This window comes from Ochotona curzoniae, unplaced genomic scaffold, assembly GCF_017591425.1.
Source record: "Ochotona curzoniae isolate NIBS_2020 unplaced genomic scaffold, NIBS_Ocur_1.0 contig_2210, whole genome shotgun sequence".
Classification (NCBI taxonomy): Eukaryota; Metazoa; Chordata; class Mammalia; order Lagomorpha; family Ochotonidae; genus Ochotona; species Ochotona curzoniae.
In genome coordinates, this window is record NW_024465369.1 from 16705472 (window position 1) to 16719874 (window position 14403).

At 37.8% G+C, this 14403-nt stretch overlaps 2 protein-coding genes and 1 long non-coding RNA gene across 6 annotated transcripts in view; 2 read left to right on the forward strand and 1 right to left on the reverse strand.

Moving 5' to 3' along the window:
• RIF1 (replication timing regulatory factor 1) overlaps nt 1-5177 on the forward strand; it is a 65596-nt gene extending 60419 nt beyond the window's left edge. For all 3 annotated transcript variants that reach the window (XM_040971559.1, XM_040971558.1, XM_040971560.1), the window contains exons 34-36: nt 1120-1273; nt 3408-3507; nt 3885-5177. In XM_040971559.1, the coding sequence (XP_040827493.1) occupies nt 1120-1273; nt 3408-3507; nt 3885-4099 (469 nt within the window). In that variant the 3' untranslated portion in view covers nt 4100-5177. The remainder of the gene's footprint in view (nt 1-1119; nt 1274-3407; nt 3508-3884) is intronic.
• A 4767-nt stretch (nt 5178-9944) lies between these two features.
• On the forward strand, nt 9945-13903 carry LOC121150600. Its single transcript, XR_005883004.1, has 3 exons — nt 9945-10573; nt 11908-12148; nt 13655-13903. It is a non-coding gene; the product is annotated as an uncharacterized LOC121150600 (long non-coding RNA).
• The window catches only part of NEB (nebulin), a 189642-nt gene continuing 186623 nt past the window's right edge, over nt 11385-14403 (reverse strand). For both annotated transcript variants that reach the window (XM_040971562.1, XM_040971563.1), the window contains 2 exons: nt 13830-13936; nt 11385-12062 (listed from right to left, as the gene is read on the reverse strand). In XM_040971562.1, coding sequence (XP_040827496.1) covers nt 11889-12062; nt 13830-13936 — 281 coding nt within the window. In that variant the 3' untranslated portion in view covers nt 11385-11888. The remainder of the gene's footprint in view (nt 12063-13829; nt 13937-14403) is intronic.

The following is a 14403-nucleotide window of genomic DNA, read 5'->3' on the forward strand; positions in this document are numbered from 1 at the left end:
TCCTAATTAAATGTTTCTCCATCCATTTAAACGTGTCTACCCTATTCCGCCATCTTGATTCCACTTTGTTTGATCTTAATATAGACACCATGAATTATATGCTATTTCTGCCTTATTGCAAAAGGATTAGTGCATAAAAAGTACACAACTGCTTAAAGTCATGTGAAAGTACAATATTGATATATATAAAACTTATTCCCCAGGATGTTTGCTTTTAGTTAAAACTTCTGTCCTTGACATTGTCAGTCTTGGCAGCTTAAATGCTTGTGACTAGATAATACCATACCTTGGTGCTTTAAAATAATTATGTTTCATTGAATTATTAAGAAGACTTATTTATGGTAGGATAATCCTTAGTAGCATATGAAATTTTCTCAAACTCATGGAAATAATGTGTCTAGGAATTGTAGAAAGGGAACATGGAATGTGGTATGAATTAGGAAAAATCTTGTCTGAGCGGTAAATGCAGCATAAATATCTCTGCATAAGCCAATATCTTTCTACATAACATTTCAAAAATAGTAAGTTGATATTAAGATCTAAAGGTGTCTTTAAGTAATATGTAGAGCAGGAGGCACACAATAGGCTTAATGTGTTTGCAATGTTGTGGCTAAAACCACATGGACTTAATCAGATTCAAATTTTATTTTAATACAAAACTAATACTAAAAGTTCATAAAAATGGCTTAAGCTAAGTTTGAGGCTGAAAATCCATAATTTTTTATAATGCACATTTTGCATAAGGAATTTTTAAGGTATTGCTCTTGCTGGGGCAGGGCAAAGCCAGGAGCCCGTTTTCCTCTGAGTCGGCCATGTAGTTTCAAGGGCCATAGCTCATGGGCCATCTTACACTGTTTTAGCAGGTGCATTACCAGGGACGTGGATTTGAAGTGGGGCAGAGAGTACTCAAACAGGCATCCATGTCGGATGTTAGCCTGTCAAGTGGTATCTTACTGGGCTACAGTGCCGGCCCTTTTTGTGTTGAAGATCCCCCCATGCACCTGCCACAAGAGTGTAATAAAAAGTTAGTTATATTGAGTTTATGTGGACAATTTTTCAACTGGATTGAATCTTCACAATTAACACAAGCTGTAATTTTGTTCTCTCATCTTTCCTCAGGGCAAGAGGTCTGGGACAGCTCATCAGAGCCAAGAATATAAAAACAATTGGTGATTTGAGTACTCTCACAGCTTCTGAAATAAAAACTCTTCCTATACGTTCTCCAAAAGTGTCCAATGTGAAAAAAGCCCTTAGAGTTTATCATGAGCAACAGGTAAAAACAGAAGTATTAATCACAAAAACATGATCTGGTAATACAGTTGTACTATTTACTGCTGCTTTTAAAATCTCGTTTTATGTAGTACTTCACTTCCCCTTGAATAATAATTAAAGTGGAATTTGTTAAAATTCCACACTGGATTTTTTTCTTTTTTTATTTTTGTAATGTACAATTTGATTTTTAAATTGTCTGATCCTTTGAATTCTATTCTCTTAATCTCATTCAGTTTGGTTCATAGCTTGTGTGCTACTGCCACAATCTGTGTGAATCTAAACATTTACAGAAACTTGGCAAATGTATTGGATGCAGTACTGTGATATAGATGCCCACTAGTATCATTTTTTTCCTTAGAATGTGTGCACAAATAACAATTTTCAAGATGAAGTTGAAATCAAGATTGTTAATTCTAGTGAAAATATATGTAAAAGTTTTTCTTGTTTTTGGATTAACAGAACATCAGCCAAAGCAGAGACACTGATGAATTATGATAAATGAAAACCTGTGTTGTGTATTAGAATTTCTAAAATGTAAATTTTGTTCGAATATTTAATTTTAAATTAATCTGTTTCACACCTTTTTATAATGCAACTGCTTTAAATGCAAACAGCTATACTAGTAATTTTTGATGTCGTAGATTCAGAGTTGAGGTTCTGAAATATTTTCTTGTTGGTGTGCATGCACTGAGGATTTTTGTTTTATGAGTACTGAGTTTGACTAGCTTTGTAGAGTTAGAGAGCCATCACAAAGGCTAATGTTTTACCCCAGCAACTGTTAACATTTGGCTTTCCAACCTGGCCCCCTCCCGCCCGTTCAGTGTTCTTTCCTGTGGATTTTTGTACTCTGGACTTTTAGGTGATAAAGCCGTAGCCTTTTGTGTTTTTTTAAAAGATTTATTTTATTTTTATTGGAAAGGCAGATTTACAGAGAGGAGGAGAGAGAGAGGAAGATCTTCCTTACGATGGTTCCCTCCCCAACCGGCCGCAACGGCTGGTGCTGAGCCAATCCGAAGCCAGGAGCCAGTTGCTCCTTCAAGTCTCCCACACGGGTGCAGGGACCCAAGGCTTTGGGCCATCCTTGACTGCTCTCCCAGGCCACAAGCAGAGAGCTGGATGGGAAGCAGGGCCACCGGATTGGAGCCAGCGATCAAATGGGATCCTGGCGCGTTCAAGGCAAGGACTTTAACCACTACACCATCGCGCCAGGCCCAAACCTTAGCTTTTGATTGTTATTCCCTTAAAGTTTGTTGTCAAGACTCGTCATTGTTTCAGCATATCAGAATTTCCTGCTGTTGTAAGGTTGAAAATGGGTCCAGTACATATGCCATATTGAGGTTGTTTGGAAGTTGCCAGGTATCTTAGTTCATATATTTTGAAAATATATGTATTGCTGCTTGAGCATTCATATAGAAATTTTTGCTTAAGTGAGTTTTCTTTTTCAATACAGTTTTGTTTGAAATGTGTATATATTTTCATGCCTGGAACAATTTAACAGGATTTCATTCATCATCATCCATAGGCGCTTGGAACAGTTAGAAAGTTATGTTGTTTAAAATAAATATATTAAATAGAAAATGCAGCTATAGAATTCTCTTTTCCTTATTGGTATAAGTAGGAATAATGTAATTTTCTCAACTTTAGCAGTGACTGAGAAATTTATCATGAAATACAAACTTCTTTAAGATTTTTGTTTGAAAGAAATAGGTCTTTGACCTGTTGATTGATTTTCCATATAGCCACAGCACCCAGAACTGCTCAAGAAAGGCCACAAGCGGGAGCCCTGTAGATGTGCAGCAGAGGCCCAGGCACTTGGGTTGTATCCTGCTTTTCCCAAGCCACGAACAGGAATGGCATTTGAAAGCTTCCAGGAATATGAACCTGGTGCCCATGTGGGATGCATTCAGATAGCAGCTTCACCCAATAGGCTATAGTTCTGGCCTCTATGAAATAGAAATTTGTGACCCTTTTATTGAGGAAATAATTAGCGATGCAGTTTTGTGTAGTTACTAGAGAACATAGCTTCACAAGGTAAGCTAAGTAATTACAATGAGCTTTTGAACATGTTTTCAGTGTTTGTATTTATATTCCTATTAAATGTTAACTTTTGATTTTTTTCTTAATGTGTAATTAAGATGAAATCTCATGGACTTGAAGAAATTCCAGTTTTTGATATTTCTGACAGAACAGTGAATGGCATAGAAAATAAATCTGATGAAGAAAGACTTGCATCAGGTATATTCTGATATATTTGTGTTATATTGAAAAGATAGCTCACTGTTGGAATATTTTGGTAATTTTTGGTTTTACTCTGACGATGACTTGTGCAGTGGTGTGTGTGTGTGTGTGTGGCAGCCTGCAGTGCAGTAAGGTCTCAAATAAGAATGTAAGCTGGGTAGCTTGCTACAGTTACTAAAAGAAAAAGGAACTAGTCTTGTGTTTTTTTTGAATTAGAAAGAATAATGTGTGATGGACTTCTTTATCACCTTGTTCTTTTAGAAAAGGGTAACAACCTGTTCTGTTCGAAATCTATACAGTTAGACTTCATTAACGTGAATGGCAGTCTCAGTAACTGAGTATTGATGTGCTATTTGCGGTATGCTTTCTTTCAGACTTGATGGATCCTGTTACTTTAGAACCTCCATTTTCTAAAAATCTCATGGCACAGATCAGTGCTCTTGCCCTGCAGTTGGATTCAGAAGATCTGCATAATTATTCAGGAAGCCAACTATTTGAAATGCACGAGAAACTTGGTAGTATGGCAAACTGTATAATAAAAAATCTGCAGTCACGTTGGAAGTCAACAGCCCATGAAAATTCTGTTTAGTATTTCAAGAACACACTGAAATTTTTAAAATATCAACCGATTTCTTGATTGTCAGACTCAGTGGTGTAGCACAATTTCAGACTTTGCAAAGATGGTAATATTTTAAAATACCAAGAGACAATGATTTACCATTATGAAAGCTCAAATTTGTATTTTCATTATGTGTGTCCCCACCCCCCACCCCCCAGTGTAATCTTTCTGACTGCTGTGTTGTTGTCAAGAAATTGAAATGTCTGAGATGTGAAACTCATTTTATTTTGCACTTTCTTCAACTCATGCGTATTCCACTGAAATAATGTAATGCTCAATGTTTTAAGTAAAACTGAAAAATTTTTGAGTTTCTGATGAACTGATTTTACAAATTATTTGTATTTGTTGGGGCTGAAATTTAAATTTCTTCTTTGTGTAACATCTGAAAAGACGCCGAGTAGTTTTTCTGCAAATGTCAGTCCTGGACAGTCTTGGAGAAAGATACCAGGAGGTTTCATCTCTGGAGGTGAAATCGTAGTGCAGAATATATTCAGATTTCGCTAGTTTATGTTAGCAAATACTTGAGCAGCAAAATGTGCCTGTGAAAATTTACTGTTTAAAAACAATAGTATTTGTTCTTAAATGCATGACTTTGTGTACATTATGTATAGAAAACAATATTTTTAATTTATAAATCTCAGCTTTTGTTAATTGCATGAATTCTCTGCAGCTTTTTGTGAATAGCTTCTTTGATTTGACAGAATTTTTGTATATATTTGATACGGAGTTTTCGGAGACAGAAGTGCCTCCTGGGCTCGTTACAGATACTTGTAGTATTCTGTATCTACAGATAAGACAGCAAATAGTTTTGTACTTAGCTAATAGTCTTAGTTAACAGATGAGCTTATTTTCTAACATATCTAGAACTAGTAACATGACCAAAATTAGAAAATGTTAGGTGACAGCATATCCTTAACTGCCCCGTAGCCCTCCCCTCCCATTTTGTTTGGAAGAGGATATTGCCCACTAAACAGTGTTCCATTCCATTTCTTCTTATGGAGAGTTGGTCTATTTTCATTGCAAGTTGGACTATATAAGAAGTCTAAAATTGTTTTTCTCATCTATACCTAAAAGTAAACTTGAAAGAAGTTGAAAATTGTTCTTTTTATATGTATGTTTTGCCTGGTTTAAAAAAAGAGGGTGTATATAATTAAAACATTTGTAATTTTTACCAACTTACTATTAGTGCCTGACTTCCTGTATCTGTTTCCTCTTTTTACTGGAGAATATCTCACTTTCTGTCAGTGAGGGAACTTCTTTTTCAGACTTTATTCAAAACCTAACCCCTAGTTAGAATGGTAGCTTTTATAGTAATCTTTAATTTATTTTCTTATTTGAAAGATTTACAGAGAGGAGGATAAAGAGATAATAAAAAGAGCTTCCATCTGTTGGTTCATTTCTTCAAGTGGCGCAATGACAGAGCTGAGCTGATCCAAAGCCAGGAGCTTCTTCTGGGTCTCCCACGTGCGTGCAGGGTCCCAAGGCTTAGGGCCAGTCTTTACTGTTTTCCCAGGTCACAAGCACGCAGCTACATGGGAACTGGCACCCATAAGGGATCCCAGCCGATGCAAGATGAGGACTTAGCCACTAGGCTATTGTGCCCGGCCCAGCAGGTTATTTTTAACGCAGCTCAGAGTAAGGACTACTATATGCCTTAATGCTTGGGTGAACTAACCATGCTTAATGAATGAAATTCTTGGGACACTTAAGCATAGTAGAAAATCAAAATTGTTAACGTTTACTTTTAAATTTGTAGTTTTGCTAGAAGCACAGCAACTAATTAGAACATTGTGTGTTTCATTTAGTATTTGGCTGCAAAGCTAGCTTGTTAAATCTTGAGTGTTCTGATAAGTACATACTTGAGGCACCTTATTTTCGATTACAGTTTTTCTTCAAAATTTTCCCTTAATGATTCCTGTGTAGCAAAAAGGGTAACTATTCTCTAGCCAGCCCCAAGTTATTATTTCACTATTAAAACAAAACTTTTTTTAAAAAATGTTATCTATTCATTTTAAAAAGAATAGTGCTGTGTCACTGTATACTTGCTAGTATCTGAAATCTATTTTGTATTTAATAGATTTAAGTTTTCAGTATTTAGGTGACCCCAGCATTAACAATACCTACATTATGGGATTTTAGTCTTCATTTGCAAATAGGATAAATGAGCCATATTATAATACTGAATGATGCAGTCAAAAATGGAATTGACAGGCTGGTGTTATTTGGTGGGTAAATTCACTGTGACGCCAGCATCCCATTAGGGTATGGCTCTCCTGCCTCTGTCTTAGCTGCCTGCTGTTGTGCCTGGAAAAACAGTGCAAGGGATTCCGTTCCCTGTACTCACATGACAGATGTTGACAAAACTAGCTCAGTCCTGGCTCGTGGGCGATCTTTCGTTTAGCTCTTGACTTTGAAAATGTTGCATGCAAGTTTCTTACATTGCCTTTGAATGTTCTTTGTTGTTTTCTTACAGCACAAAGATGAGGCTTATGTTACATATATAAGAATCATGAAAATGTGAAAAATTATAGTGAGCAAATTGGAACTAGTGGTGAAGTTTTACAGTTTTTTGTTTTGTTTTTTGGCGTGGTGATAAAGGAATGAAAATGGTAGGCCAAGAGGCTACCAAGAGCCATTGTGGGTGTGTATGGCTTGACTGCTCCTTGTCCCAGCTCACATCCGTTTTGTCCCTAAGTCGTTAGGAAAGTCGCGCTTGACACAAACATTAGCAGTAATTCTCAGACTTGGTTTTTGAAAATGCAGGTTGTGATTCAGCAGGTCTGTATTGAGACGTGAAGGCTCTGTAACTAGTAAACTTGCAGAGGGTCAGTAGGCTCTGTAGTAGAGAGGCCTAAGATAACTAGCTGATTGAAATCCTTAGTGTACAGTTGAAGGCTGTGTTTTTTCTTCCAAGGTATGATTAGAGTTACAAATTAGCCTGGAAGTTTTCAAATTAAGATTGAAAGTTTCAGCAAAATGGTGGAAAATTGTCTCTCTTTGAGATTTTTGATTTTTAAATTTAAGATATATTTATTGGAATTGCAGATCAGATTTATGGTATGAAGGAACCAGTCCCTGGTTCACTTCCCAACTGGCCTCACTGGCAGAAGCATGAGCCGATCCAAAGCTAGGAGTTTCTAGGTCTTTCACCTGGGTATGGGGTCACAAGGCTTTGGGTCATCCTCTACTGCATTCCCTGGCTTATAAGCAGGGAGCTGGGTGGGAAGTGGGGCTGCTGGGACACAAACTGGACCCTATATGGATTCCTGACACCTGTGAAGTGAGGATTATGCGACTGAGCCATCATGTTAGGCCCTAAATTTGTTTAGATGGCATAGTTCCTATCCACTGGTTCATTTCTCAAAAGACTAGGTGCTATTTCTGGCCTGGGATGGGCCTGTAGGCATCTCATTCGTGGCAGAGGCCTCACTGCTTAACCAAGTTCCATTGCCTAGGCACTCCAAGGATGTAAGTGAGCTGCTTTGGTTTTTGTTGTTGTTGTTTCTTAGATTTATCTATTTGAAAGCCAAGTTATACAGACTTAAGTGAAACACAAATTCCCTCGGCTGGTTCACTTCCCACAAAGGGCAGGCTGAAAGCAAGGAGCTTGAAATTCCCACCCACGCCGCCTCCTTGTGTGGTGGGACCTGGGTGTTTACCACATGTGCTGTGTCCCTGTTCGGCAGGAGATAATGACTAGGATGGCATCCTTGGCTCTGGCTGGCCTCGCCCAGTCCTGGCTCTTGGCAGGCATTTGGATAGCTCTTTTCTGTCTCAGACTCTGACAGACTGCCTGTTGAACTTTGAAAAAAGTATTGCAGAGTAATAAAAAGAAAAGGCAGAGTGAGCAAAAAATATAAGGAAGTTACATCATCTTATATGGACAAGCAGCAGTGTTAACATGCTTTGAGGAAAGTTGGTGGCCCATCATCCAGGAAGTTAATCGTATATGGTATAAATACCACAGTTGATGTTTATGAATACCTTAAGTAATTGCTGAAAGTATTCATTATTTAATATTCGGTTTCCTCCCCAGAGTAGTAAGTAATTTGCAACAAAAAGTATTTTGTTGATTATGACAAACAGCTTGGAAGTTGGTTACCTTCAAAGTGAAGTGTAGAATATAGTGTACTAAATTCCATTATAAAATTAACAGTTGTCTGAAAAGGTTTACTTTTAAAGAACAGAAATTATCTAAAAGAAATTTGGAGTGAAGAGTAGAATCAGTTTTGAGAATAGAAACCAAAGGATGGCATGAAGTTACAGAGCAGGGGTTGTAAGCTAGAGTCGGTTTGTTCTTAAAATGTCAGTATTGACATATTTTAAGTAGTTGGAGAAAGTAAAGTGATATTTTGGGACAAAATTGAATTGTTCAGAATTTTCTTATTGACGGAATGTCATACTCATTTGCTTGTTTTTTTTATAATGCCTTCCTGGTAATGTAAAATTGATCGGTCTGACTGGCCTAGAGTGTATAAAATACTGTCTGTTCCTTTATAGAGTTTGTCAGTGCTTGCTACCAGTTGGTTATTGAGTTTTCACTGGCAGAATCAGGTCTTGATTTCTTTAATTTCTGTTACCCCGCCTAGAATGCATTTATAAAAGGATTCTCTGATTATGTTTGTGTCCTACTGTGTCAGTGCAGATACACTAGGAGATGTTAATACAGTTTTTGGTATATCTTTTAAGTCTTGAAGTGTTAATGTTCTGTGATCTTAAGGAACACTGATAGTCTAATGGAATTGTTTGGCGCTGGGGTCTTTACATCGCCTGTGAGATAAGTTGGAATGTAGGACTTGGCTTTCTATCAGTGAGTTGTCATTTGGATTCAACCTGTCCTAAATGCTGTCTGTGTCCACATCCTTGACTTACAGTGCACTTAGAATAAGACTGACTGACTGACATAGTATTTTTATCTCCATTACTTGGTGAAATCTAAAGAGAACTTAGTTTTACATTTACAAAGTATTTATATTTGATATGTCTCACAAATTAAGTTCAATGAGTGAATACTGATTGATTCCTTGGCTAATTCCACTAGAAGATGAGTAGGATGGGTGTGGTCTGTTTTGAGTGTATACTGCTTTATATACTATGTTTGAGGCAGTTAGTCCCACACTACTTCTGGTTCATTTGTGACTGTGCTGAGGGAGGGAGAGTCTGTTGGGTCCTCAGTAAAACCTTGAATGATTCAGTGAAAGTTGATTGTTACTGCTTGCCTGTTAAAACTGGATTTTGAAACAGTTTTAATGAAATGCACTTTTACCTGAAATAAAACTGTAAAACTAAATTCTGATGCTCACTGTTTTTGTTTAATTTTCGTGTTCTGATTTTGTTTAGTGAGACCTAAAACCGATAATGATAGCACAATCCAAATACAGTATAAAGTGAGCATTGTGTCCCTTCTGCACATGAACATGAGCCATTCATAGCCTTCTGCCTTTTTATGTCTTTCTAAATTGAAGCTCTTGGATAGCTTCATACTTTGCCTAGTTCTATGGATGTGTAAATCCATACTTGTTTTTGGTGTTTTTTTCTTTTTTAAAGATTTATTTTTATTGGAAAGTCAGAGAGGAGGAGATAGAGAAAGATCCTCCGTCCGATGATTCACTCCCCAAGTGACCACAACAGCTGGTGCTGAGCCAATCGAAGCCAGGAGCAAAGAACTTCCTCCAGGTCTTCCATGCAGGTGCAGGGTCGCAAGGCTTTGGGCCATCATTGACTGCTTTCCCAGGCCACAAGCAGGGAGCTGGATGGGAAGCAGGGCCACCAGGATTAGAACTGGCGCCCATATTGGATCCTGGCACATTCAAGATGAGGACTTTAGCCACTAGGCTATTGCACTGGCCCTACATCCATACTTGTAAGTAAGAAAAACACTGTATTGAAAGGTATTGTACTGGTTGACTGGGGACGCTACAGGAAAAGTGCTACAGTGACTAGATGCTGAGATATGTTGTCAAGGTTGTTGCCTTCACGCTGTAGGGAGTGTGTATTGCTGGGATGTAGAAGCTTTGTCCCAATCTCTGCTTTTATCTTCATTTGACTTCTCCCTTTGTGCACTGGAATGTATCTCGTTAAAAGGATACCATATATCCACCTTACTTTATTACCCTATATATTTGTGATGAATTTCCAAATGAAGTCAACCTCCTGAAGTATTGGGTATTAGCACTTAAAATTTGAGAGGCAGTGGAGTATAATACAACCTGTAACATCCTTATGTGTTTGGGCTTTGCTATGACCTACATTTTCATCCTTCCTACTTTCTTAAAAGATTATCAAGTTAACTGAGCTACTTCGTAGCCTTACAGTCCTGAGAATCTGTCAAGATGGAAATGCATGTTGTTTTACCCTGGTGTCATTGCATTGACAACATGGACACAAAGCAAATTAGGAGAAGAAAAAGACTGAATCCATATTGATTTCTTTCTTCTTTATAAGGTATGTTAAAACTAGTATGTGAAGCTATTGGAGGTCTTTGGTGGGCTGGGGTTGATGAGATTTTAACTGTCAGCTGGTCGTTTTTGAGGCAGGCTGCTAGAAAGAAGATTCTGTTTTAGAGGAAAAAGTTTGCCAAGCTTTTTTAAAATTCTAGGATTAAGAAAGGTTTATGTGATAGGAATTGCAAAGTGTGCCTAAACTCTGGGATGTTCCCAAAGTTAGCTTGGGTAAGCCTATGATGAGATTGTTGTCTAGTTTACCTTAGACTATCACTAAGATTAAGCCAAAGTAGAAGCATTGGGAACGACAGTGGTCGTCTTCAGCAATAGGATGCTTCGGCATTGTTTACCGTTTCTTGGAACATTAATTTCGGAACAGACATCACTTTCTTGTCCAAGTGATGGACAAGAAAGCATTTAGCACTGTGTTGGGGGTAGTAGATGCGTGTCTCTGTAGAGCACCACCCCTGGTGAGTCTCCGGAACACACATTTGCAAGTTTGGGTAAGTAACAGCATTACTATGGAGATCGTTGCTTTTAGGTTGGGTAGATGTTAAACAAATTCAGCGATTAATGGATGTGTTTCTACTTAACCTTCTCACCACATTGCTGATGTGCTGGGTACGTAAGGAACATCTCTTTGAATTTAGGACTGGACCTCATGTCCACTTCTAAAACTGCAGGATAACCAGTGGAGCCAAGTATGGACGTTTTCGAAGGAACGTTTTTTAAAGTCTACACATGATTTTGTCTAAGGGATATGCTTTATTGAAGTTTTGATTGGAACATGCCAAAGTCACTTAAAATGTTCATTTAGCCATGTTTATTGCAGAATTACAGATTTTATTGCAGTTTTTTTAATTACAAGTCTATTTTCTATTGGTTCTAACTGAATTCGAATAAAACCGGTAGTAGCATCCATCAAAGCAGAGAAAAGAGTATGTCATTTTGGCATTAGTATGTTTGACCTGTTCATTTTAAGAGTCGTCATAATAATGTTAAACATTTTTGTACAGGATTGCTAATATAACATTGTAAAAGCTTTTAAACCTTAAAATCCCCAGAAGAGATTTTGGTGGAAGTTTTGAAAGAACATAAGTTTTGTGTCTCAAAAGTATTACGTGCAAGTCCAGCAAGTGAAGATACAATTCCAATAAGTAGCATTTGTTTTACTGGAGAATTTTTAGAGCCCATATAAATGTAGTCAGTAGATTGGGGATGGTGCTATTCTAAACAGATTGACAAAGAAAAATCACTGGGCACCTTGAGAATGAGTGATAGTCTTTACTGACTAGTTTTTGCTGACTGCAAATTAACTAAATTGCTTCAACATAGTTGGCAGGGAGCATGCCTGTCCTGCCAGTCCTCTGCACTGTGCCGTACATCCAACCTTCGTCGATAGCTTGGACGTTGACGATAGCATCTCCATCTTTGAAGGACACCTCGTCTGCATCAGCGGCCATGTAGTCATACATGGCACGGAAAATTTTCTTTGTGAGGATGGAAAGAAGAATACTATGTGTTAGATGTATAACAGCCCAAACATGTAAGATCTCTTATAATTTAATATGCAAAGGTAAGTTACTGTGCAGCCGCCACCAAGAAAATAAAACCACAGATAGGAAATACCTGGCGATCGTGTCTGACAGAGTAGGGGGGATGATGGTTATATTTTTATATATAGAGAACCCAAACCCTCCCCACCCTACCCCCCAAAAAACATTTTGGAGAAGTTTTTTTTTTTTCCTTATCCTTAAGTATTAGCATTTGAAAGCATGCTACACCTAGTCATTAGGGAACTGCCAATCAAAACCATAAGAGAAGCCACACACTAGAATATTGATAGTTGTCAAAAAGACTTAACAAGAGTTAGCAATGTTGTGGAGAAATTGGAATGCTTGTGAAACACTGTTAGGGATGTGAGATGGTGTCGTCACTTGGAAAACCTGTGGCAGTGATTAAATACTCGGTTATGGTATGATCCAAACCAAGATATTGTTGCATGCGTATTGCCCTTATATTACCCTTTTGTTTTCAACTATCCTTGGCATGTCTTGGCTCATCTTATGAATTTAAAGAGTGTACCAGTTCCTAAAAGCTATTCATTACAGCACTAAATATTGAATTGTAAAGGCTGGTGTTAAGGCTAATTGGGATGCCTACGTTCTATGTAAGAAAGCTTCTCGTGCCAGCCTTGTACTAGTGCACACCCTGAGGGCAGAGATGGTAGCTCAAGTGATTGGGCTTGCCACTCATGTGGGAAGCCTGCTTTAACTCTTGGCTTCAGCCCCAACAGGATATTTATGGGTGTCTGGATGGGAGAGAAACAGCAGATGGGAACACCCCTTCTGCCTTTCCAAAAAATGTGATTGAGAGACTTTTTAGTAATATAAATTATTTGTCCATTTCCATTTCTCTGGATAGTTTTCCTATTTTTTTTTCTTCCACTATAGTGAACATCATAGTGTTTTCCTTTAGATGATAGTAAAGGTAAAGTGACAGGTCCAGTGATTACTTTTTTAGCCTTGATGAGCAAAGTTTTTGGACCATATTTACCAAAAACTATTCATACTCTTCCATATCATTCAATTTGAAGGGGGGAGGAATAATGTGGAATACTGTATGCTTTTGAGGTACTGATACTTTGTTAGGTACACTGTTAAGTATTTTTCTAGACTGAGATGTTTCTTTTGACTGTAGAAACATTTAAAATTCTGTGGTCAAATCTTTTGGTCTATTCTTTAACACTTCCATTTTGAAACTTGCTAAAGAAAGCTTTTCCCAGTCCCAAAAAGTTTCTCCTTCTGTAATTTGCCTCTTCCATTGAAAACTTTACTGAAGAGGTAAACTTGGTATCCCAAATTCATGCAAGTATTACTGACTTACTCCTTTCTTTCTGACTTGTTCTTTTGGGGGCCATTTCTGTATTATCTGTTCATATTTGATGCCATGTCATCCTACCAAAAACCGTCTTGATGGCATTATGGACAAGTACATTAGATTTGGTTAGTATTTCAATATAGGAGACCTAAGATATAATGGCAGGTATGTAAGTATGTGTATTTTTATGTGCGTTCTTCAGGGATTCTAAGCAGCAAATACTTCTTAATTTAGTTTTGGTAATGAAGATCCTATCAACTTGAGACATGTTTCAGGAAAAGCATAAGAGTTCATTTAAAAAAACAGGCCATAATACTTACGATTGTTTCTGTACACTGAAAAACAAGAATGAATTGGGTAAGTTAGTAACTACTTACTCCGGCAGTGGATGGGTGGGACGGAATAGAGGATAATGTCGTCTGTTGGGTGGCAACTGACGATGACCGCTGTTGGGGGAGCTCCGTGGTTCTTACGTGTTTGTAAGCTGAAAAGGAGCAAACAGTTTGCAAGCAGAAAACAAAGCTAAATGTCATCAAAATGTCAAGTCTACTGGCCTGAATGCGGAACATTCTAAATTTTTATGTTGCATATACTAGAAGTCTGAATATTAGGTATTTTTCGCCCCATGGAATCAAAATGGGCCTTAAGTGCATAATAGCAACTGTGCAGATTAGCAAAAATAAGCAGGGGTTGGGTGTCAGGGGCAACATTGTGGTGCATCAGATTACAGTCACTCTAACAGTTCTCGCTCAGCTTCTGATGCAGCCCTGCCAGTGTGCCTAGGAGAGTTAGGGAACATGGCCTAAATGTTGGGTGACACCGCTATGGAGCTCCTGGCTGATTCAGGCTTTGGGGAAATTAACCTGTAGTTAAAAGATTTCTGTGAGCTTGCTTTTGAAACTTTTTTTTTTTAAAGTCAAGTACTGGCGGTGTGGGGATGTGAAAGTATAT